At 39.7% G+C, this 25,813-nt stretch overlaps 1 protein-coding gene across 1 annotated transcript in view; it reads left to right on the forward strand.

The window, feature by feature from the left end:
* Positions 1 to 25,813, forward strand: part of DCDC1 (doublecortin domain containing 1) — a 349,931-nt gene that overhangs the window by 294,123 nt on the left and 29,995 nt on the right. Inside the window, exons 22-31 of the mRNA XM_054585968.1 lie at positions 5 to 104; positions 1,988 to 2,123; positions 3,710 to 3,869; positions 7,762 to 7,917; positions 9,023 to 9,223; positions 14,311 to 14,404; positions 16,535 to 16,705; positions 21,739 to 21,918; positions 23,335 to 23,538; positions 24,793 to 24,994. Coding sequence (XP_054441943.1) covers positions 5 to 104; positions 1,988 to 2,123; positions 3,710 to 3,869; positions 7,762 to 7,917; positions 9,023 to 9,223; positions 14,311 to 14,404; positions 16,535 to 16,705; positions 21,739 to 21,918; positions 23,335 to 23,538; positions 24,793 to 24,994 — 1,604 coding nt within the window. The remainder of the gene's footprint in view (positions 1 to 4; positions 105 to 1,987; positions 2,124 to 3,709; positions 3,870 to 7,761; positions 7,918 to 9,022; positions 9,224 to 14,310; positions 14,405 to 16,534; positions 16,706 to 21,738; positions 21,919 to 23,334; positions 23,539 to 24,792; positions 24,995 to 25,813) is intronic.

The raw sequence follows: 25,813 nt of genomic DNA on the forward strand, positions 1-25,813 counted from the left end.
ACAGGTGTACTGAAATTTTAAATTTACCTTCTGCAGCTCGGAGACTGTTCAGTGAAAAGGGGAAGGAAATCTTTACTCTAAAAGACCTTCAAAGAGATGAACTGGTAAACACATGAATGAGAAACTGGGAACATTAATATATGAGTAATGTTAAAAATGTTTTAACATATCAGACTTCAAACACTTACCCTCTTTCCCCTTCCATGTTTTCTTAGAACTATCCTAACTCAGCCACCATCAGAGAGTGACAATAATAGCTAATTGTCGGGAGCTCACTGTGTGTCAGGCGTGACTTTCAGGGCCACATATGAATCGACTCATATAATGCTCGCCACACCCCTAGGAAATGGAGGCTCTCATTCTGCAAATGAAGGAGGACACCAGAGAAGGCCAAATTATTAACCATTTGTGATTTCTATCCCACCTTGAAGGCAATAGATGCTCCTCTCTTTTCAAGGCCTTCAAAATGTAGTTGTTTAGTGATTTACTACTTAGTGATAATGTCACCTTTTCAGACAAAAAAGTTATATCTAGTTTTTCACACACTCTATTTGGGTAGCTGGAGAGGGCTGAGAGGGACATTAGCAGCCCAGTCCTTTCTCCCATTTATAAAATTGCAGGTATCATATTTGAAAAAAAAAAAACCTGCCTTGACTCATGCCTGAAATTCTTTGAACAGAGAACCAAGCTCCCACAATGTTATCAGAACTCAGTTCAGGCTCTGAATGTGAAGATCTCTTGAGAATCTCAAACTGAAGTTATCAATGACTAGTATCAGAGGCAACATAACGGAGTGGAGGAGTCTATTGTGCTTGGAGACTGGCAGATCTCGTTTTGAATTCTAATGCTATGTATGTAATTTGATGCAGTGCTCCTCAACGGTGTTAGTTCAGAAAGAATTTAGGGCAGACAATTTAAAGACGAAGGGATGAGGCCACCAGGGCAAAGGATGTATGAATGTAGAAGGATCAGATGGAGCCAGGAGTGACTTATAAGATCCCGCATTTCTGCTAGAAATTAACCTGTCACTGCTTCATGAACAGTTCCACTACTGAGTATGTCCATAAGAGTAGAGAAATCTGTTGTTCAAACAGAAAAAGTTAAGAAACTTTTTCCTGTGTCCTCATATGAAGTATGTGTATAATGATCAGTGAGTGGCTTCAAAAGGCAACCTTTTTTCTATTATTGACTTACTTTTCTTACGTACTTTTCTCTTATTTTTCTCTCATTAGAGAACTATCTTTGCATTTTTTCTTACTACAAATAAATAATGTATTTATTTAAGGACATTTGTGAAATATAAGTAAGCAAAACAAAGAAGAGAAAGTATCACCCATAATCTCAGTATTTAGAAATACTGGCATTAACATTTTGGTGCATATACTTTAAGTTCATTTATACCACTGGTTGTCAAACTTTTTCTGTAAAAGGTCAGATAGTAAATATTTACAGACCATATGGTGTTTATGGAATCTCTGCTACTATAGCCCAAATGCAGTCACAGACAACATGTAAATGAATGAATATAACTGTGTTCCAATAAAACTTTATTTAAAAACAGGCAGCAGGCCAGATTTTGGTCTCAGTCATAGTTCGTACACTTGTCTTACACCTACGTACCTTTCCTGCTTCCTTCCCTTCCTGCTTCCCTCCCTCCTTCCTTTCTTCCTAACTTCCTTCTTTACTTTTTCTCTTTCCTTTAAAAAATTATTTTAAAACACTTTTTATTTTGAAATAATTACAGATTCACAAGAAGTTGCAAAGATAATATGGAGAAGTACTTTTTTCACACAAAACTTTTGAGATCCATCGAAGTTGTTGCATTTATCAATAGTGCATGTCTTTAATTACTGAGTATTATTCCATGGTGCCACAGTTTAATTGTTCACCTGCTGTAGGAAGTTTTGATTGTTTTCAGCCTTGGCTATTATAAATAATGCTGTTGTGAACCATTGTTTATGGGATCAGAGGCTCATTGTTTTGATAGGTGTATGTTTCATGTGGAGAACATTGGATCAACCCTGACATGTCTATTGCTCATCAAAAGAAACAAATCTTCCTGAGGAACTTAGCATCAGATATTTCTAAAATTCAAACCTTCTGCAGTACACATAAGATAGAGGGTAAGCATCGTAATTATTTACCTTAATATATACAGCCAAAATAAAATACTTGATGATATTGCTCTTCTTTAAAAAAAAATTGTTCGCTTCAACAGGTCATATTTCATTCCCGCATCTTGCTGTTTAGCCCTTTGGAATAATTTTTGTATTTAACAGAGCTGCATATTTTAATTTACACTACATGTTGGTTGTGCAAAGAAAACATAATCTATTTTGCCTTTAACAAATTAGGTCTTCTTTGTGCAACCCATTCACCTCCATCAAGGAACCACAAGTGTGCAGTTAGGTTTAAATTTTACCCCATACATTAAGTAGTTCTTTTGTAGGGGGCAGAGGGGGCTTTCGGATTTGCCAGCTTCCAGTCTCAATTTAGTTCCCCTCTAGGATGGAAGGAAGGCACTTGGGGTGCAGGTCCTCCTGCTTTCTAGGCCCTGCTGGCTGAAGTCCGTGGCTGGGCGATGTGTTCCATTCTTTCGGCGCAGTCAGTGCTTTGGGTGGGCGCTGCTTCCTGCCTGCCCCAGCCGCTCCTCTTGTCCCCCTGGCCCTCTGAAGCCTGCTTGCTGCTGGGTAGCCATCTCTGCAAGCCTTAGCTACAGGACCCTTTGACCTTTGTTTGGCAACCTCTTCTGGAAAGCGTCCCAGTATGGCTCTCAGCAAGTCCTGGGTCATGACAGCACCTCCCAGAAAACACTTCCAGGTTCAGACTTTAGTGGCACATGGAGGACTAATTGAAAGGTGACTCGTGACTGTGTCCTGAAAATGAGCAGTGTCAAGTGTTTCACTGGTGTAGCGAACATACCCAAAGCGAAGCTTGTAGGGGAAACCATGACACCCATACTGGGTTTCTGCCTTCCTCTGTCCTCTGCCTCACATCCTCTCAGACCCAGATATGGTGGGTTTTCTCCAGGTCAACCCTGAGAATGGGGTAAACCTTTGATACGCTAAATAGGAGCTAAAGGCATCTGTAAAGATCCCAAATTATGGCACTGCCACCCTGAAATGCCCGGCCATCGTCTTAAGCTCTGCTTGAAAGTCTTAACTACCTCCATACTTTTGCTTTCCTTTTGTGACATTTCTCTCTCTTCATGGCCTTCCTCTTTTCCTTAAGGCTGCCTCAGGCACCAGGACAAAAGGCCTATATATAGAATGGCAAAAAAGGGGAGAAATTATTAGTATAATTTAGAACCTTACCCTGTCGCATATATTGAACACTGTTCATTAAACTTTGCAGGTGTCTTTCAAAGCACTGGGGACTGTCACTGAGGAGTTTGGGATTCCAGAGAATGATTTAGAGACATACATCTAAATAATGTGGCCCATTTAAGTAGTTAGGATTTACAATAACTTCCTTATTATTGGAAAAACTTAGTATTTTTGACTAAGAATATCGAGAGGAAAGAATCTATAAAATTAAGTGAAATCTAATGTATTAATTTTAAAAGCAAACTATCAGTTTCTCTTAGATTGTTTTCTTATACCGAATAGATGAGAATGTTCTGCATTTTCATTTCAGCATGTGCTTTCAGATTCCTCGCCCTCTGCAATTCCAACTAATCTGACCTTGCAATTTGTGCATTTCTGCTCAGCTCTTGTTTTAGAAGTCCAAAGTGACATTGCGTCTGGAGCCAAGCTTGCTGTGTGTAAACCTGCAGCAACTTTTGAAGAAGAGAAGCAAATTATAGAACCAGAGGAAAAGCAAACGCAAAAAAATGCTTTAACAACGGAAAGTGCTTCCAGTAAAATTCTGTAAGTAATCAGAGTAGCCAGAAAAGCTACCTGCCTAGTATTTAAACTCAGCTCATTAGCTTGATTAACAGCACAGAGCCCATGCAGGGGACTCAGGCCAAGTTTGTGAAACGGATGTCAGGAGAAGGGCTGGTATTTGATTAGTTTCCTGGAATAAGGACAGAGCCAGAGCTTCACTGTTCAACCATCACAACCATCCACTTTCAGTGATTTTGTTATAATGTTTCTATTTTTTAAAGACCAGACTCTTAGAATTGCAGACATTTACTTGAAGAATATATCATGGTTTGTTTTCATAAATGAGGGCTTCAGAAATGCTTCTTCCCTAATGCAGTTTCAATTTGGTACATGTTAATATCAAGCTATCATCCTGAATCTCTGAAATAGCTTTCTGATTGACCTTGATCTCCGTAATCTACTTCTTCCAATTCACCTGAAGTTCCGTCTATGGACAATGATTTTTCTAAAACACAATCCTTTTTATATAGTTCTTTAATGGCTACCTGTTCAGACAGAAAAAAAATATTTAGTCTGGAATCCCGAGCCTTTCTGACCTTGGTCCAGGCCTGGTGGTGACCCTCATTTGTCTCCTCAGGCCTGCCTCCAGTCTGTATTTTTTTCTTCCTGCCATGAGAGCCCCGCCCTCCAGCTCAGCAGCTACACGCTGTCACCTGAATGTGGCATGCTCCATTTATGCTCAATGGGCAGGCCGCTGAGCCATGTATTCTGGTCCCTCCACCTGAAGTGCCTTCATTCGCCCCTTCCCCATCTGTGGAGTGATTTTCCGTCATTGAAATCAGCCATGGCAATGATCATAGGCAGCGGCGTTCCACCCCGCTTGCCATGCAAACCAGCGCCAACCCGGGGCTTCCGTGAGGGCAGACACTCTGCCACGCCTTCTGAGAAGAGCAGCATAACTGACCTCCACCATTATTTACTGAATACATAAATGATTGGGTTTTCAAATGATGAAACCCCAAATAGCTGATCCATTGCCATTGCAATACCTGTGAAAGTTAATTTGTGTATCATTGTTATAAACTGTTTCAAAGACTATTTCTATTCTTAATTATAAGAATATCAACTTTTATTTTAGGAATCCAATCTCACCTTTTGATGAGTCGCTCATTTGGTCCTAGTCCTGACACTAACAGAGGCTCCAGAAGGCTGTTTTCAGAGAGAATGATTTGACCTAGATGGTATCTTCCTCCTCTGTGAGGAAATTGACCACAAACTTCCCCGACACTCCCTTTCATTCTTCTTAAAAAATAAAAAGTACCTTCTACTCTCTGAGTTATTAGACAGCACTTGGAAAAAATAAATGGAAACTAAGAAAAAAATAAAGAACATCTTTGAGAGCAAAGATTCACAGTGTCTCATTCATAGATTCCATCAAGGCTCGGAGGCCTGGAGGTAAAAATGATTGAGTCCATTCAAAACATGGCCCAGGAATCTCCCGCACATGCCAGGCAGGCCCTGTTGATACAGTCTCTCCCTGGATACTCCTAGTAACAGGGAGATCAGTGTTTCACAAGGCAGCCCACGTTAATGTTGAAGTAATTATTTACAACATCTCCATCCTACAGTTTCATCCGTATCTCTGTACAATGGTCTATTCCTCTTCTACTTAGAAGCCTTTAAAATATTTAAAGCTTACCAGCATTAGCCTACTGGGTTATCTCTTTTCTAGACTGTCATTAGTTCTTTGAGCCATTTCTGATGACTTGATTCTAAATTATCTTACATTAGAAAGCCACTGTAAGGTTGCCCTAGACTTTCTTAGATACGCTGGTTGGGCAGTTTTCACATTTGGGAAGTAGGATGACTTAAGAAGCAATATCTGAAAAGCAAGAGAATAGAACATAAATCTGGAAGGAACCCTTTGGACAGCTGTTCTATGTATGGATTTCTGGTTTTAAAAAAGGTGAGAAGCACAATGGAAAAGGAACTCTGGGAGCACCAACCTCTGCTTGGCTGCCTCATGGAAGAAGTGGCTTTCAGAGCAGGGCACTTTGGGGTTGGGGTGGGGAACTTTCTCTTTTCCTCCCTGAATTACAGGCAGGCCCTGCCCACCTCTTAAGCTCCCCCTCCTACAATCTCTCTCCTCGCACACTGCCTGCCTGTCACACCAGTGTCCGTTCCTCAGATGAGACAAACAGACTCTTGCTTCAGAGCCTTCCCACCTGTTCTTTTCCCTGCCTGGAATGCCCCCCGTCCAGATCCTCGCATGCCTGTCCCTTCCTGTTGTCCAGGTCTCAGCGCCAGCACTGTCTCTCCGAAGAGCCTATTCTGGTACCGTTACTAAAGTAGACCCCACCCCAGCCAACTGTATCACAATATTCTGTTTTATTCCACTAAGGCACTTACCTTGTTTATTTATTCACTTACTTATCTCTCTTCTTTCCACTATAATGTAAGATCCGTGAACCCAGGGTTGTTAATCGCTGTATTCTGACACTTAGAATTCTGCCTTTATCATGTAGTAGATGTTCAATAAATATTAGTTAAATAAATGAATACCTAACTAATGAATAGTTACTTTTATGGATGAATAAATAAATGAATGAATCAAGCAAGATGGATTTTTTTAAATGGCTGTTTTAAAATCGGCTGGACTGTGCTTCATTTGCCTGGAAATCCAAGAGCGTATGGATAAGTTCCAAGTTAGAGAATGAAACATCTGGATTTGGAGGAAGAATATTGTTTACATATGCTAACTATGTTAAAACTAAAAAATGACTTCTACCCCCTCTCTTTTCCTCATAGAATTAGTGGGAAAGCTGTGTGTGTGTGTGTGTGTGTGTGTGTGTGTGTGTGTGTGTGTGTGTGTGTGTGTGTTTAATTTTCAACACAAGATGGCACTGTTGTTTTTTTAAGAGCTACTGAGATTTTTTATTTGAGAAACCGTTTGTGCTGGAGTTCTGAGTAAGGCCGTGGTTACCCACCAATTTCATATCCACATGTAATACTTTTGTTACATTGGCAAAGTGTATGGTCTGCTCTGCTAACACAGGAATTGTCCCTGAAGATTTGGGTAATTTGATATTGCTTACAGTTACATCAAATTACCGCCAGACCTTGGTGATCACAGCCTCCCCCAGAGAACCTGATTTACACACACGCATATTTGGAGTGCTGAAACACGCTTGCTGCTTTGCCTGGCTATTCAACCTGCCGTCAGCCAAGCAGTTCTTATATCGTGTCGTGATCCTACAGAAGGCAAAAGCGCCCTGAACTGTGGCCTGGAACTTGATGCTTGTATGCAGATCTGTGTGGTGACTGTGCTTCTGTGCACATTTTCTTCTTAGTAAGTCGGAAGACTGGTGAAGTTATTCAAATGCAGACCATTTACTCAAAGTGTTTTAGTACATTATTCTCTATCAAAAGCTGGCACCTATGTGCCAATGCTGTTTGAGTCTCCCTAGATTTCTTTATGGAGAGGAAAAGTTAATTAAGACTCCTTTAACACTGTCTAGTGCATAAACTTTATGAAGCCCAGTAATCTGGGCTGTACTGTTCCAGAAAGAAGTATGACCCACTTATGAAATAGATACAGGGAGTCTTGTTACATGTTCATTGTGAATTTCTTCAACTACTGAGTAGTCTTACCATTTTTAAAATATAATACATGGCTCCATTTTTTTATAAGTGATTCTAACAAAGATGCACGTTGTTTATTATGTGATTGAAGAATTTTATATGTGATTTTATATTAAAAGATCTAAATTATGTATTAGTAGGATATGGATCTGCAATGTTAGGTGCCATGATGGAAATGCAATTCACAGATCTGCCAATATCCTTCCGGATGTGATCAGACTATACCTCAGAGAAAATTCTGTGAGCAAAAGTCAGAATTCTTAGATTTATTTTTGTTTCTGAACCTTGGTAGAGATGCACATGCGAGAGCCCATCTCCGAATGAAGGCCTGTCACGTGCCTCTCAGGTACGCCTGGCAGGAAACTTCTAACCTTGATGAAGGTGACAGTTCTCCAAAGAAAATGGAGGGGCAGCTCTTTGAAAATGCGGAATCGCAGAGGAAATCCAGGTAAAAAGTTGCAGCGAATTCCAACTAGAGATTTCTAGTTGGTCTTAGATTTTCTCACTTTGGATTTAAATTACTGTTCACTGCAATTTACATCAACATATGCATTTTTTGTCTTTCTTATGTTTTTGACTGAAGTATTTGCAAGTATTGATGGGTAAATTCTCACTTTAGCTATGTAGTGTAATTTCTTGTTTGCTGGTGTATCTTTTCTGTTAAAGCTAATCTATCTTTGCCTCCTGAGAATTTAGCACAGAGCTTATATATTTGTTGAATAAGTGTGTGAATGAACTTATGAATAAACATGTAACATGCCCTGATGTCTTCAAGAAATTAGTAAAATGTGATTTCTTTATTTTATTTTATTTTTTTCTAGTCAATGTCCAAAAAAATGACAGGAATCTATAGTGCTTTGTGTTGTTCTGTAATCTTTAAATATTTGCTTAATATCACAGCAGCCTCTCTGTATTAAACAGTTTTGGTACTTCAAACTTTAGCATTAATCTATGCACATAGTAGGGGCTTAATAGGTGTTTATAAATCAACTTAATTGCCAATGTATTGTGATGTTTAGAATGTTTAATGAGCTTGCTTAATCCCTGGAGATCCTTATTAAGAGCTTCCTTTAAGTTAACTTATTAGTGATTATTTTCTATTATGATATTGAGTTGTTGGGGAAAATTGACAAACTTGGATAATAATATTCTATGTGCCACATATTCTGTAGATAGAAGAGAGAAACAATAATGGTTTAAACAGAATTCCTTTATATTTCTTGGTTTTGATTCTACAATACATGTTCCCTCTATTCCAACTTCTTTTTTCTTTTTGAGTAAATTATCTCTTCAACTTTTTTCTTTGCTGATGAGTTTCTTGTGTTCTCTTGGATAAACATTTATTTATGTTACAAAAGAAACTCAGAATTCTACTTTTTGCATCAGCTTGGCAGTGCAAACAGCATTGCTGCTGTGCCAACGATAACGACTCACCATTACAAGTGAACCTGGTCTCCGTCATGATGGGTCTCTGTCAACAGAACTTGTGCTCTCCGGTGCACCAAGTGCACGGGACATTTTTCTGCACCTAATGGGATTTTTCTCTGTCTCAGCCATTCTCCAAAGCAGAGTAAATTGCAGAAGCTTTGCCGCCAGCAGTTTGAATACAGAGATGGGCAAATTATAAGCTATGCCTCTCCTCAGCTAGTCTTGGGTGTGCAAGGTCCCAACCTGCATTCAGGTATGGAAGTGGTTTTGGTGGAGAAAAAAGCCAATGACAGTCATCAACGCTGGATGCACAAGGAAGATAGCAGGTGAACCCATTATGTTTGGGGCTTAAGATATGAAAAAAATGAATGGGAATTTAAGAGATTTGGCATGGTATCCACAGAGCAGGCTGGTGTGTATTTGAGGACTTTGGATTTTCAGTTTAACATAGTCAATATTTTCTTTTCCCTACTCAAGGAAGAGAAAGAGAGCGAGGGCAAATATAATGCTCAGTAGTCTACATGCAAGTTATCTGCTATTGATTCAGATAAGAAATGTGAAAGCTGACTTGCTGAGTTTATAGTTTTAACTGGCCATTGAGGTCAAGAGAAAACTGGACTCTCACCTCATTCTATTTTTATGATTTGAAAGGATCAAGTAAGAATTCTAAAAAGTCCTCATTTTTAAAAATTTGCTTTTCATACCTCAGCCTCCTGCCTCTCCCCACATGCATGCCTTCCCTTCCCTCCTTCCATCATATAACCAAACTGACGCGGCTTCCGTTCACACAGTGAAAACAAATTCCTACATTTACAAATATATCAACCCAGTCTAATGGGTGGCCCTTGCTTGAATCCAGATTCAAGCCAGCCACTGTCAAATGCTTATTTCTGAGACAATCAGAGGAAATTTAAAGTAGTCTCAGTACCATATATATAAAGGAAGTCTCGTTCATTTTATTGAGGGTAATAATGGTTTGCTGGTTATGTTAAAAAAAAAGTGCTTATCACTTGAATATATATATAGTATTTGTAGAAAAATTAAGAGGTATCTCAGATTTGCTTTAAAATAATCCAGCAAAAGCAAAAAATGTTAAAGTTGGGAGGGGAATGGATGAAACAAGAATGGCAGAGTGTTGATAGCTGTTGGGTCCTTGGTGGTTTCTTCTACATTTTTCTCTGTTTTTGTGAATGTTTGAACATTTCCTCAACAAGAAAGAAAATAACCTCTTGGTTTTTAGATTGGTTTGCTTCAGATTCTACCATTAGTGTAATATGGTAGGTCTCTAGGGGCCTCTTCAATCTTTTGAAATGCTGTATAAAATTTGTGTTTGTGTATCTTTGCAATACATTTCTTTTTTTCTGGAAAGGAGCTGTGATTTTCATTGGTTTTTCAAAAGGTGTATAATAAAAAGGCTTAGGAATCGCTGCTTAGAGAGATTGCATAAGCTTCAGCAGGCGGCAGCAGCGGGCCTGGCGTGGGTGGGAAGGGAGCTAGCCTTCATCTGCTCACTGTCTGAGATGAGCAGAGCTGCCAGCAAGGAATACTTGCTGGGCTTGTTTTAGAGAAGGCCGAAAAGCCAACATGTAGACAGACCTGGTGAGTGTGTTCCTTGGCCTCTCTCATCCTAGCTAGCTGAGCCGTCTTTGTAGTGAGGAGCTAGGAAGCAAGCTTTTGCCCCTATGAGTGGCTTGCTATATGGGACCAGAATGCATTCATTCAGCTTTGTTTTAGGTGCTGGTGCTTTAGCAAAGAACAAAACAGGTAAATATTCCTGCCCCTGCGGAGCCAGTCTATTCACTCTCTACATTTCTAGACTTGAACAGTACATCTCACGGCCTCGGCTTTCTGTATTATTATAGAGATCATGCTGGAGCCCCAGTGGGGCTTCAACCATGGCTGATGAACTGGGGTGAACACACAGGGGGAATGAAAAGTGACCCCAAGGCAGGGGAAAGCCAAGCATGATGCATTTAACTCAGAAACACTTGATCGTTGGAAGAGAGGGCAGTTTTGGGGTCCTCCTGAGTGTCTGCCAATGGTTTTCTTTTTCATTGCCCTGAGTATCATGGAGAAGGCAGAAGGCGGGGATCGGGGGGGAGAGGACTATTTAAGTAAAAATGGAAAGCGAAGTTTGCCTAAAACTCGGAAACGTTGGACTATGACCAGCACTGTTTCAGGAAAAATCTATCCACATGTCACATAAAAAGGGAGAATGGTTTCTTCCAATCTCCTTCCGCTTTCCAAAACGTTCTGCAACACTGCCATCTCGCGGCCTCCCCATGCCAAGCTATAGGAGGGAAGGGCAGTTGGTGGGAGATGGTGGTATTGATTGATCCCTGGTCAGAAACTTCAGAGTCTGGAGAGAAGAGCTGGAGCAGTGACAGGGAGAGGGAGTGGGACGGGATTTGCTCATAAGCTTGTGGGTCACCAGCTAGAGACTCCCACGAACTCTTTGGCAGAGGTTTTCTAGAAGTCTTGATGGGTTGTGGGCGTGATTCAGAGGAACTTATGCCCTATGGCAGAAGTGTATGTGCGTAATGACAATAATTTTGAGCTTTCTTCCACATTTTCCCCTGGCATTTTGCTTTGTTTTCTTTTACGTAATTGGCTATTGAAACCCATTTGTTCCGATTGACTGGTGAGGCCTGGGGGACCTTGGATTGCACTGTGTAGCAGAACCTACAGTAAATTTGTTTGTAGCAACCACAGTCTTTTAATCCTCCTTATTTTTCCCAGGTAGTAAGTTTAGGGAGGCAAATGCCCATTCAGAATTTGTATTAGAGTGTAGGCACAGTAGCTCACTGCCAGCATCGTGGGAGGCACTAAGTGGCTATTGCTGTGCTGGGAATTGTCAACCTTTAGTCCTTTCATTAGGCCTTGCTGGGATGACACATTGTCTAGGCTGGGAGGGCAAGAAATGACCACGGGGTCACTGAAAGGCAGTAGAAAATTGCCAAAAACACACTCACTTGCTGTCCAGCCCCACAGAAGAATGGTCCAGATCAACTTTTGAGATAATCTGACATCTCTTTTCAACACTGACATAATCTGAATTAATAATTTGGTCTCTAGAGGGAGATACGAAAGAATACGAAGAAATCCTCAGGGATGAAAATCCCAACAGTACTCAAAGTTATAGAGGGGAAAATATGGCATCATGGAATATGGAGCTGAAAGCAATCTTAAAAATCTAGTCTTCGTTACATGATTCCAAAGCTACGTAAACTGAGGCTCAAGGAGATTAAGTGACTTGTGTGTACTCCTAGCACACACTAGGAGTTAATGGGAGAGGCAGTGGTATCACGCTGGCTGTTGCTGGTACATGGAATAATGTATCACTTCATTGTTTGGCACACGGCAGGGTTTATGTGGAAGTCTACAAGCTCAGGCTTCCTGTAGAATGCAAGCATTGTGCTGTGGGTGGGTGCCAGCTGACTGCGCTATTCAAAAAGGAAAAGCAAAAAACACCACCATGATGGCTGAGCATGGCACCGAAGCCTGTGGAAGTTGCTATGTTGAGTGTAGCTGTTCCAGTCAGCACAAACATAGAGAGAGCTGGGTAACTAATCTTGGCGTCTCAATAGGTCACTGCAGAAATATACACTCAGTTGTTCCTTTGAACAATATTGAGTGCCAATAAGAGCGCAAGGTGCAAAGTATGCAACATGCCGAGGCTGCAGAGAGGAACAACGTAGCATACCAGCTCTCTTGCCCTGTGCAGTCTTCATAAATGCAAAAGGTATTTGATAAAATTGAATACCCACTTTGGATTTAAAATGACATTCCATTAACTAACAATAGAAGGAAGAAATGCACTCTAAGGTTAATAGTGATTATCTTGGAGGAGTCAGAATAATGTTTAAACTTCCATTATAATTTTGCTGTATTTCCCAATACTTTGTAAATTCTTTACAATGAGGATATATTGCTTTATGTTCAGAGATTTAAATTAGATATCTGGAATTTTTTCAGTCTTGAAAGAAGAAATATATTACTTTTATAGCAGATCCTCTCCCAGCTACTCCCTTTCTCTCCACTCCCACATTATTAAATTTTATATTCAGAAGGACTTACGTATTCCACAGTAGGAATGCCACTGCTGGCCTGTAATGTAACTGTGTTCACAGATGTAAAGAATTGATTGTCCTTCTCTATGTGGACAAAAGCTTTGAGTATTTGGTTTATTTTTGTGTTTACGTGACTCAAGGAAAAAAAGTGAGGGTTTTAGCTCCATAATTTTCATTTTGTTTTTCAGTCAAGGAGGCCTATGTTAGCTCCAATATAAAATCACATGACTATTCACTGTGTATCTTGGATTTTTAGGGAAAGCTCCTTTATAAAAAATATGGAGAGAAATCTATTTAAAAAAACCCTTACAACTATTGATAATAGTAGCTAATACTAAGCACTGTGTAACAGACAATATTCTATGAATTTTATGTGTGTTAACTCATTTAATTCCCACAATAGTATAGGAGATATGCTTCATTATCCCATTTTACTGATGAGGATACTGAGGCACAGTAGCCATAGAGCTACTGAAAGGCGGGCCCGGGACTCAGACTGAGGCATTGTGGCTCCAGATTCCACGCTCTTAATCACACTGACCATGCTCATAGCCATCAAATGGATGAGGAGCGTACGTCAGTCTGGGTACAACCTGCAGACAGAAATCATACAGTGATTTAAACAGGCACTTTAACATAATTATTAAACAATGATAAAAGGGTAATTATTGAATATTTAAAAAACACGTACATTCTGTATGATACCTAAGGCCGAGGGAGAGTGTGTAAGCAAGGACAGACTTGGACTAGGGCCCCTCCTCAAGGCTGGAATTCAAAACTCATTGGAAAAGATATGGTGGCAGCCCACTGGATGGCAAAGCTATCTGCTGGTTTGCCTGGCCAGACCTGGTCTTTGGTTGCTGGGCCAGCAGGAAGCAGCCTTCTGGAACATACATGGGGGTGCAGCTGGTTGCTGGGCACATGGACAAGGAGAGTGGGGGTACCAGTGTGGCAGAAGACCTGCGGTGTGCAGTATCTGTGTCAAGAGAGCCACAAGCAGACAATAACGAGGCTAGCTCAGGGCTGGGGAGGTGCTGAAGGACCACACATATCGGGCACCAGGCTGGGGAAGAGCCTCACTGGTTATCCCGCTCCCAACCACGGACGCTGTACAGCAGCCAGAAAGAGCGGGGGGGCCCCTTGCTGCTGCAGTGTTCCTCGGGCACGCTCTATGGGAAAGCGTAACAGCGTGCTTACTGTAGAAATGGCAGAAATGCTTGAACTCCCGCGCCATTATCACAGAGCACGTATGGAGACGAGAGGTAACACACTAATAAGTGGCACTGAGGGAGCTCTAAGCCGGTCGTGCTCCTTTGTAATGCACCTAATCCTGATTTCCCAAGGACCTTTCACTTGGTGAGGAACCCAGACCTTGTGCTGGCAGTGTCTATGACCAAGACAAGAAATGAAGTCTGTGGCTATCCAGTTATTGTTCAGGTAAGACATATATAGGCTAAGGAGTAATCATAGCCCTTTATTGAGTTAAATGCAAGCGAAGCTCTGTGCCTCCTTGTTGTGGAGAAAGAAATTGGATGTCATGGAATTCTATCTTGAATGCCATGGCTAAAATACTTACAATAGTCTGCTTAGATTTCAAATTGAGTATGTTCATGTAGCTCTTAATTTAGTTTAATCCAACAGATGGTGATTGTGGGCTTGCTGCATGTCAGAAGCTATGCTTGTTACTTAAATCAATTCCAATGGCAAGCATGAGCAATTGTCCCAAAAGCATTCATGTGGCTCACAGTTTCAATGGCGGGTGCAGTCAGTGGAATGGCTGTAGATGCACCACGTGTTTTAAGTTCAGTGATCAGAATGTATGCAAAGCCCCTTTCGTCTGGCAACTGGAAGCAAAGAACATGGTCAGAGGGGTCTTCCTGAAGGGTGTGAACTCAACAGTGTTAATTCTAAGTCATTTGAAATACATTTTTAGCATACTTTTGCAATACTTACAGCAGCCAAACAATTTTTGGAGACTCCAAAGAAGTCTGGCTTCGTTTGTGTTTTAGGCAAACCCCTAGGAGTTCTTTTTTCATGTTTGTCCATCATCCTCACTTATAACTAAGGACACTCCTAAATGTATATGGGCTTACGTGGTTTCTTTCCTTGTTAGGAGGAGAGAAAGCTTAGGAGCATCCCTGCATTGCATTTGCTTTCTGTATCCTCCACAATATTTACCATCTTTTTGTTGAACAGAATATATTGTCTCCAAGGAACATTTGTTTTATTCCATGTTTTTAATAGCAATGAGGCAACTTGCTTAGCAGGTCCTGAAGCCAAAATTGGGACATAGCAATCTGGACAAATATCAAAGCTTAATTAAGCCTTCTATCCTGATGATAAATATGGGCTTAAAATTTGTTCGAGGAGACACAGTATATATAGCATCACATTCTTCGCTGTCAGGTGCCTCTTTGGCAGTGAGATAAAAACCTCATGCAGATGCAAATTTAGTGCCTTAATCAGTTTCATAAAATTATAGATATGGATGTTTTCCCTTAAGGTTTCCATTTTATAAGAAATGAGTTTGGTCCCATGGTAATTTGTATTACCTTTCAAGATTTTTTGTTGTTCTTGCTGGTGTTTCATTTTTATTTCTTGAAGCAATCAGTTTGTGAGAAAATATTAAAGTTCATGTAAATTAATAAAAATGAGTCATGGTAGGTTAATGTTACTAGGCCCCCTCCCTCTTCCTTGAAATATAGTCTTTGTTTTCATATCTCTGAGGGATGTTCCATTGTCTGGCCTATTAAATCAATTCGTAAGGCTCATTTGTTTTCCCCTTTACTATCAATCTCTCCTTGGTAAAGTAAGTGTTATTCATTATGAAGTTCCTTCAGGTGTCATGATATGTTTAGTTGGAAACAACCTACTGGTTTAAATTCTCTTAAATTTAAACTACTTATTTCTTTACTAAAGCTTGAGCCAAGTTATATAATTTGAATAAATATTCTGCTTCTATTACATATAAAAGGAGAATTTTTTAAAATCCTCCTTGATAACCACTAAAATGTAAATTAAAATATCAACAAGGTATTACTTTTCATTTACTAAATGATGATTTAGTTGATGATGTTTTGTCAAGAATGTGAGGAAAAGAGGCCATTTCATATAGTATTGGTAGAAGTGTAAACTAAAATAGCCTTTCTAGAAAGTATTTGGATATATTAAAGCTTTATATGATATATCATAATATTTTAAAATGATTGTTTTTTTAAATTCACAATTCTACTCGAGGAGTTTGTTCTAAAGAAGTTATAGATTTACACAAAGGTTTATCTGTACAATTCTTCATTGCACTTTTGCTTATAGCAAGGACAATTTGAGAATCTACATTTTTCGTTTTTGGAGAATGGTAAAATAAATTATCCCTAAGATTAAGTAGTATATGTCCTTAAAAATATTTAAAAAAATATTCAAGGAATACTGTTAAGTAAAAACAAAAAACACAAATGTAATGCAGTTACCAAATTTATGTATTTTGTGATGTGACCCTATGACTAACCTTATAATCAAATCATAAACTCGCCCATTTGACTCCAGATTTTGTCTTTCTCTTTTTTAAAGAAATATAAACCCTATAACAATGGGACTTCCAATCAAAAGTGGAATTACATTGAACATACGAAAGCTTTTATGGCCTTTCATAGCACTGCACTGGATAAGGAAATCACAGCAGCAAATCATGCTGGAATTTGTACATCCTCTGTGGTTAAAGAAGAAAACATTGATCAACCAGTAAGTGGTTCCTTCCTACTGAGGATAAAAGAAAAAAAAATTTTAAATGGGGCACTTTGATAAAGCAAGAAATTATTTTTCCAGAAAATCTATGCAGCTGATTGTGAATGAAATCGCATGGACTTCTAGGATTCTGGTTAGGAAAGAATGAAGCAATATTCATATTGCTCTCTACTTACATTGTTTCAATGGCTCCCTATCGCCAGCACCGTCTTCAGTTCATCATCCATTCGCCAGAACAGCGTGAACGAGGACAGCCACACATGCCCCCCCACAGGAGTACCTGCCACACTAGCTGTCTCTCCACTCCAGAAAGCATACGAACATGCAAATGGGTGTAAATGACTTCAACTAAATTAAGTTATACCAAGCGTAGGCCTAAGTGTAAATATATTCTTAATTTGTAAAGGAAATAATTTCTCAAGTTTGTTCCATTAATTTTTTATTAGTAAGGAATTACTTGCACCATACTTTACAAATACCTGAGATACTGTGGGTCAGTGCGTGAAGCCACCCTGCTGTTGTTGATGACCACACTTGAAATCTCATGAAGCACCTATGAGACCCTCCAGCATCCTCTTTACTCAGCCCCTTAGAGTCTCCAAACTGCTGCTGCTTCTTCACTCAACATTCTCTAGCTCTACTGAATAAGAGATGTCCAAATGTACTGTGACATTTTGCATCTCTTGGTTGGGACTGCTCTATCCCCTGTGCCTCTTTCTGCTTTGTCTGTGAACTCATACCTGTTAGCAGATGCAATGTCAGACTGGTAAGGTTATCTTAAAACAAATCAAATCAACTTGAAAAGGCTCCCACTCTCCAAAGATGGACCATTTGAAGCATCAATATGCTAATGAGTTCAGTGCATAGACAGATATGCTTAAATCCATATGTTCATACTGATATTGAACATCATCAACAATAATTCACTGATCACAATTAAATGATGCTTTGAAACCAGTTCATTAAAAAAGTAGGAAATAAATAAATCAAATATTTATTTTTTTCCTTTATGAACTGTACCTCAGGATAACAAAATATTGGAGGAGAAGGTTTCACTTTTTAGAAATATCTCAGTCAATAAATGAATCAGCATACAATTCATCATGAACCCCTTGCTTTTCTATCTAAATGATTCTTCATGTAATATTCATTCAGTTCCATCTAAGAGGGGATATTTAATTTTCTGCCTTCCAGTAACTTGTAGAAAAATGGAAATCAGATGTGCATACAGAGAAACCCATAGTTAAATTTGAGAATTACATCTTTGCACATATCATCTACATGTTGGCTTTGAACTGAGATAGCTCTATGTACTTAAAGGGACTAGTTGAACCAAATGGAAAAGGCAAAAGAGCCAAGAGCTTGGAATCAGAAGTCACACTTTTGTATTTCAGCTCTGCCATGTTCTACTTGGCTATCCTTGGATAAAATCTTAATACTACATAACAGAAAGAAAGAAGGAACTCCTACCTTTTGTGACAGCATGGATGGAACTGGAAAGTATTATGCTAAGTGAAATAAGCCAGGCAGTGAAAGACAAATACCATTTGATCTCACCTATAAGAGAAACCTAATGAACAAAACAAACAAATTAGCAAAATAGAAACAGAGATATGGAAACAAGGAAGAGGCAGACAGGGACCAGAGGGGAAGGGAGAAGGGGATAAAGGAAGAAAGAAGGGGAAGGGTCTAATCAACGAACAAGTATAAAAGACCCGTGGATATGAACAGTAGAGCGGGGATTGACTGTGGGAGCGGCAGTGGGGGAGGGGCTGGGACAGGGGAGAGCAATGGGGGAAAGTTGGGACAACTGTAATAGAACAACAATGAAAAAAAACTTCCCTCTCTGAACTTTTGTTTTCTTTTATGTAAATTGAGAATGGTGTTATTAACTCTGACTGTACTTAACTTTTAGCCTTGTGAGGAGCAAAGCCAATTAGAGAGTCTATGTGAAAGTACTTTAAAATTTTATTATGAGAATTTCCATACATAGTCAGAAGTAGAGAGACTAGTACAATGATTTCTCACACACCTATCATCAAAATTCAACTATTATCAAGGTTTGGAAACATTTACAAACCCCCAGACATGATACCATTTTACCTCAAACTTAAGCATCCATCTCTGAAAAATTTGAACATTTTCTTACATAATCATTATGCCATTATCACATCTCACAGAACTAACAGTAACTCTTCAAATGCTTTGTTCATAATTATACTTCACAGGGTCTGCTAAAACATTCTTCTTATAGATCGTTGGTTTGAGAAGGTTCCTATGTGACATTTAGTTGCAGAATCTGGTCCTTTGTGATATAGAATGTCTCTATTTGGATTTCTCTGTTTCCTTCTTGTGGCATTCTTTAACCTGTCTTCCTAGGCTCTATATTCCTACAAAAGAAACTTAGCACTTAGAGTTGTAATTAGATTTATGTTCAGCTTTTTTTTTTTGACAAGAATCTTTATAAATTTTACTGCATTTTTCATAGTTATCACTTACATAGGCATACAATGTCTGGATTTTCCATTTTTAGTGATAACAGTTATCAATGGGTTCAGGTGATTACAACGTAATCCCACATTTAAAAAAATTTCCCAGTGACTTTCTTCTAGTGTCTGTCACCCTTTGGTGATCTTTGCCTAAATAAATTATTTCATTGGGAATTTCAAAAGGGTCAATGTTGTCTAATTCTATAGTTTTTCCCTGCATATATTACCTGAGCTTTTAATGTAAGGAAACTTACCTCTTCAATTTGGTATGTGAGTACCCAAAAGTATGGGTTGTAAGAGAAGGTAGGATAAATGTTTCGTTTTTTTCTATCTCACTTATCTCTTGTGGTATAACAAGTCACCTAAAAACTTAGTGGCTTTGTTCTGGCTGGTGTGGCCCAGTGGACTGAATGCCAGCCTGCGAACCAAAGGGTCTCAAAGGTTTGATTCCCAGTCAGAGCACCTGCCTGGGTTGCAGGCCAGCAGGGGGCATATAAGAGGCAACCACACATTGATGTATTTCTCTCTCTCTCCCTCCCTTCCCTTCTCTCTAAAAATAAATAAATAAAATCTTTAAAAAAAAAACTTAGTGGCTTAAACCGACAACCATTTCTTTGCTTTGTGGTTCAGCAACTTGGGGCTGGACTCAAGTGGGCTGTTCCGCTGGTCATTAATGCAGCAGTAGTCACTGGTGGTACTTGAGTTTGGTGGTTCTAATAGACTTCTTCCCTCATGCCTGGTGCTTGGCAGGCTGTTAGCTGGGGGCCTTGCTTCTCATCAAGGCTACTTGGGAAGGCTAGCTTAAGAGAGTTCACATTGACATGTCAGGGTTCTAGTTATAGCCAAAAGATAACAAGCTTCATGGGCAAGCACTTCTTATGTGTCTGCTTACTCACATTTGCTAATGCTACAGTGGCGCAGGCAAGTTGTATGACCTTGCCCAGATTCAGGGAAAGGAGAGAGAACCTCTATTTTTTGATTGGAGGAGCAGCAAAGTCACAGAAGGGCATGTAAACAAGGATGAGATCATTTTATTTCGGCCATCTTTGCAAACCAATTGCCACATTTTCTAATGGCTAAATTTCAGAGTTACAAGTTGGTGTTCATTTACTTCCAGTGGACCCAAATAAGTTGTGGTTTTGTTGTTTGCTAGGGTTTTTGGATGTTTTTACTTATATCTTTAGCATCATTTAGAACTCAAGGGATTTTTACATATTCAAATGTATTCTAAGTCTTTTGGTTTTCTTTCTTTTTTTTTTTTTTTGCTCCCAAATTGTCCCACTTTGGGCCAGTGGAGATCCTTCACGTTGACTCCTTTGTATTGTTGACATGACTGCTCTACTTTTAGATGGCTACTTTGCTTTCTGGGTACCACATGACATCTCTTGCTTATCTTGTGTATTTCTTGCTGCAAATATGGAAGTAGCCATTCCACCAAGAAACCCTGATTCTGGGCAAAAGTCATGCATGTGATGTTGAATTGCTATTGTCTCTAATATTTTTTAGTCAACAGAGTTTGGAAATATGTTTGTTTTTACACACACACACACACACACACACAGAGTCCTGAAAGTATCCATCCATGCACTGTGAAAAATAGAGACATTTGTTGAAGAAGACACAAGATACAAGAAACATTGTACATAGGAGAATGACACCTCAGTCCCCTTCAAAAGAGGCACTTTGAGGCCTCACACACTTCTCCCAGTCACCATCAGCTGCCGCATCTTATTTTCCTAAATCTCACCAATGGTCTAAAATCTCTTTCCTTTCAAAGGTGATTTAAGTTTTAGGAAAAGCCAGAAGTCACAGGGTGCCAAATCTGGGCTGTAGGGGAGCTGAGTCACCTAGGTGATTTGATGTTCTGCCAAAAAACTTTTCATGAGACGTTATGCACGAGCAGGTGCATTGTCATAATGAAGGGGCCAATCACCAGTTGCCCATAGCCACGGCCCTCTGAGTCATCTGAATAGTTTCCATGGAGAAACGTTCAAGCTTAATGCAAAATTTCATGCAGATATGTTGCTCTAGTCGTTCAGTCATTTTGAATGCAATAGCCACAGAGTACACATGTTCACTGAACAGTGTCTACCGCCCCCACTGACCAGTACAGTGAAGTTGTCATTGTTGAAGCATGTGCATTCCAGTCCACTCTCCTTGGCTGCTGTGTTATATTGATGTCATGATTTTCATTCTCATTACACTAACAATGGCTAGACTTTTTCCAGACTGATATATATATACAGGTATATATATAATATATATAAATTATATAAATCATATATATTTATAAATCATATACAATACAAATATATATAAGTATATATTTGTATTGTATATGATTTATATAATTTATTATTATGTTATATATAATTATAATATATAAATTATTAAGGAGCAAAATAATACATTCATGTTGAGATTTCTACTTTAGCATCCGGGGATTATAAAAATGCTTTATTTGTATTGTAAAGAGCTCTCCAAAAGTGCTTTTGTAATTTAGATGTGCCTATGTAAAAACATCTTTGTCCCTCTTTTTAGGGATACTATTATCTCACACCTGCTGGAAAGATTATGCTGTGCTTGGCATGCGGACGATCCATGAGAGCAGAGAAGGGACTGAAACAGTTGCTTCCAGGGCTGCCCTTCCTCTGTGCCTCGGGCTCCAAGACCCAGAAGCCCTTCTCTCGAGGGCCTTTCAAGGTCATCCATGTGGCCAAGGTGCGTAATGATCTGCGCTCTGCTGATACTTATGTGGCATCACGTTGGAAACTTCGATGCGTTCATTATCTGCCTGGCACTCAGGTTCATCTCCACTCATCCCATTCATCTTCCTCTGATGCACCTTTACCATTTCACCTGCATTGATTTCCTTTTTCCCATTGTAATTTAAAATACATTGTCTATTAATAGTTCGATACACTCTTTGAAGTTAATTGGGCGCTTCTGTGGCTTTAATCATCTACTGACACCTTCCACTGCTCCCTGTGTTGCTTTTAGAGGAGGAAGTAACGGCAAATCTTTACTTAGTAGTGCAGCTTTTCTGCTTATATCCACAGGGTAAACTCCTTTTTACTAGGAGGGAGCCCTTCAGGGAGAATTTGACATGTTGTTGTCAACGACTGTTCAGGTTGGGTTCCTGAATTCATGCATCCATGTCTAATTTTTTATAGCTTATGGAGAAAAAAAAAACTCTGCCTTTTCTGTGATCTTAATTTACAATGGCACCATTTAAAAAAATCCTTTCTTTCAAGTTTAGAAATGAGAAGAGCTAAGGGGACCTTACACAGCTGTATAAAAAGGAGCGATTCCTGAGAGGAGGGCAAACTTCCACTCTGCCCTTGTCTGCTCAGCAGGGCTTGCCCACCCCATTCCCAGATCGCTCTCTCTGGCCCCTCAACCTGATACACTCTGCAGGGGAGGATGGGGGATGGGACCGTAACAATTACAATAAACATCCGCTGAAACAATAACTGTGAAGGAGAAAAGAAGTCATTCCTCTGGGGAAGTCTGAGGCATTTGCCTTTGCTCCAGCGATAGTGGGGTGGTGTTGGGGAGGTGGCGGTGAGCAGATTGGAAAGAATCCCCCATGTCACAGCATCTCAGGTGGAGCTTTTCCCGTAGGGCAGCATCCTTCCTGTGCAGGGCTGGAAACGGGAAGGTGAAGTGTGGTGTTCACCACAGTCATCACCATATGGTTAGGGCCACACTCACCCCCTCCTCGTCCATCAGTATCTGCCACCAGAGGAGGGCATCGTCCTCAAGGTAAAGATGAAGAGAACATCTGTACTGCTGTTGTCCCTTCAAACCAGGCTCTCTCTGGCCCTGGCTTCCTTCCCCACCTCCTGTCACAGGAGAAGGCCAAGGAGAAAACAGGAGAAGGCCAGAAACGCAGCCAGGGCCTAAACCCTTCTGAAGACTCAGTGACAGCCTCCGAAGGGAACTGAGTTCTGATCCAGTGTCCTCCCCACTAGAGCATCTGATAGGTATAGCGTGTGAAGTGAACATTTCAAAATTTAGATGATGCACATATGCACATGTATGTATTTATCAAATTGAGAGAATGCAGTGTACCAGAATAACAAAACTGGAGGGGAGAAAAAGCTTGAGGAAACGAATGATTTTTTTTTTAATCAGGCTGATTTATCTTCTTATGAGGCTGAGAAAACTCTAAGTTATTATGAAGAACATCTATTATCTTTACGGATGAAGACCTGCACACAAGTTGTATCTCATAGTGGTATGGCAGCTACGCACCAGAAGACAGTGAAAATAATTGCATACAAAAATGGAGATGGGTATCGAAATGGGAAGTTAATTGTGGCTGAAACATTCCCCATGGTAAGTGGTTATCGCCTAAGCGTTTCTTGCCTTCTCGGAAGTAATGATAATGGTGATTCTTCTGACAAGACCAGGAGCGGTGGGATTGAGTGATAAATGTCCCTGGCCAGTTTCACCCATTTACACTGATAAACATCAAGAGCTCTGTTTGCTTAAATACATTCATTTTTATTGTATTTCTTTGGATATGGTCCTAGGAAAGTGAGAAATCAGAATATGGCTTTTAGGTTGGCTCCAGAGCAAAGATACATAAAAACAAGGGGAAAACAGAGCTACCTACCAGATTTTTTGCATTGTTGTGATAGGAAGCCTTTTTTTTTTTTTTTTGCCCTCCTTCCCATTCCAACTTCAAGCTGTATATCCTCTGAATATTTTAGGAGATGCCACCTCCTTACCTCATTTATCACTAGAGAATCTGAGCCATTATTTGTTGATAGGATGAAGCTGGGTTGTAGTAGGAGGAAATGTGTAGTTTCTGTCGTAGAGGGCTTGTAGTCACAGGAACTGAAGAGAGCCCCAAAGGCCCAAACCCAGCTTTGTCCTTCTCTCATTTGGCAGTTGTCTTGTCAATACCCTTAATGACATTAATTTACAAGTAACTGTGTTATACGCTATGGAGTTGCCCTAAAGACTCCCTTACAAATACATACAAACACAAACTCACCTCTTTGCTTGAATACAAATAGATTTTTTTAAATTAAGATATTGTTCAGTGGAATAAGCAAAGTACAAAAGTTAGCAACTCTAAGATTCATCCTGGGATCCACAGCTGGCTCTTCTGATCTTTGGCAAAATTGTTCTTTTAGGCCTGTTTTCCAATCTGCAAAATGGCAATAGTAGAATGGGTCAGCTTTTGGCTTGAAAATCAACTACTCATTTATTTTAAATCAATTTATCAAGATGGTTACAACTATTTTATACCTTACAAAGCCACAAAATTGAACGTGGATTTCTAGGTAGAGCATTTTTAAAGGAGGTACTCTGATGGTAAAATATATTAACGCACATCAGCTACTGTTTTAAATGTTTGGAGCCAAGACTTTTCACAGCCGGACTGGACTCATGTTGTGAGATTAGGTAGAACAATCTAATATCAAAAATTGGGTCTAATCAAAGATCAAATTGGTAGCTATTCAGCTTTCTGTGTTCTCCAATTAAAGGATTTTCTCGGATTTCCAAAATAACGCACTCTTTATGATTATTCCCAGCACTATCGCTGTTTCCTCTCGGCCCCTCACAGTGTGTGTTATCTAGCTTCTCACAGAATGCACGGAACAGCTTGGTCTCGCCCGGGCGGCCTCCAAAGTGTATACCAGAGATGGAACTGCAGTCCTTTCCTTGCGTGATTTGGTTTTATGGGCTCTAGAAGAATCTCTCATCCACAGAGACTCCAAAGAACAAAAGAAGGAGGTGGTCCCTGTTGGAGCAAAGGAGATGACTATTAAAAGTATGGGAGGCTGGTTACATTCTACAAGATTTAGCTGCTTCTGCTTATGTCTGGTCATAAAAAAGTTAAATGTGATTCTTTTACTCCATTGCCTCTTCTAGAATTACAGAATCACAGGAAGATATTCTCATATTAGATTCTCATATTGTTTTTACTTTGTAGAATCATAAGAAAATTTTAAAAAGAATGTACAACTGGTTTCAGCACCAAAGAATAAATAAATTGCCTGGAATTTATAAAGTATGTTTGAAAGCTTAGCTACTTTATGCAACTTGAGCAGATTTTGTTCTCAAATTCAGAACCCAAACCAACTGGAGACCACTTAAGAGAGTGGGGCTGGATCAATGCAAACGTTTCTGGTTACTTGTGAGAATAAAGCTCCATCCAGGAGCCCACCCAGAGCCCACCTCAGAACAAAAGGCACTCCGATCACCCAGGACATTCCAAAGGGCTGAGGAGCTCTGTCTCAGGAGCCAGGGTCAAAGACCTAATATTAAAACAGAAGATGCCCCTAGCGCACTTCTCACTTAGGAAACTGGGGGAATTTTAGGAGCTCTGTCCCAGGAACTAAGGGTAGGGACCAACATACAACATGAGTATATTTTCTGTTGTTTCACAATGATTTTGTTTTTCTTAATGAGTTTTTAAAAATAATTATGTAATTTGCCTTTATTTTTGGTATATCCAGGTCCTCTGAAACACTCTTTTTTTAAATTTTTATTTAAAAACCTGGTTTTCATGCAGTACTACCAAAAGGGTATGATCATCCCTTCTGCTCTGTTGAATATTCTGAAGGTTCCTCTTGATCAGGCAGGTTCATTAGCAGCT

The sequence above is a fragment of the Pteronotus mesoamericanus genome, unplaced genomic scaffold (genome assembly GCF_021234165.1).
Source record: "Pteronotus mesoamericanus isolate MK-2021 breed Mesoamerican mustached bat unplaced genomic scaffold, CSHL_Meso_final contig_90, whole genome shotgun sequence".
Classification (NCBI taxonomy): Eukaryota; Metazoa; Chordata; class Mammalia; order Chiroptera; family Mormoopidae; genus Pteronotus; species Pteronotus mesoamericanus.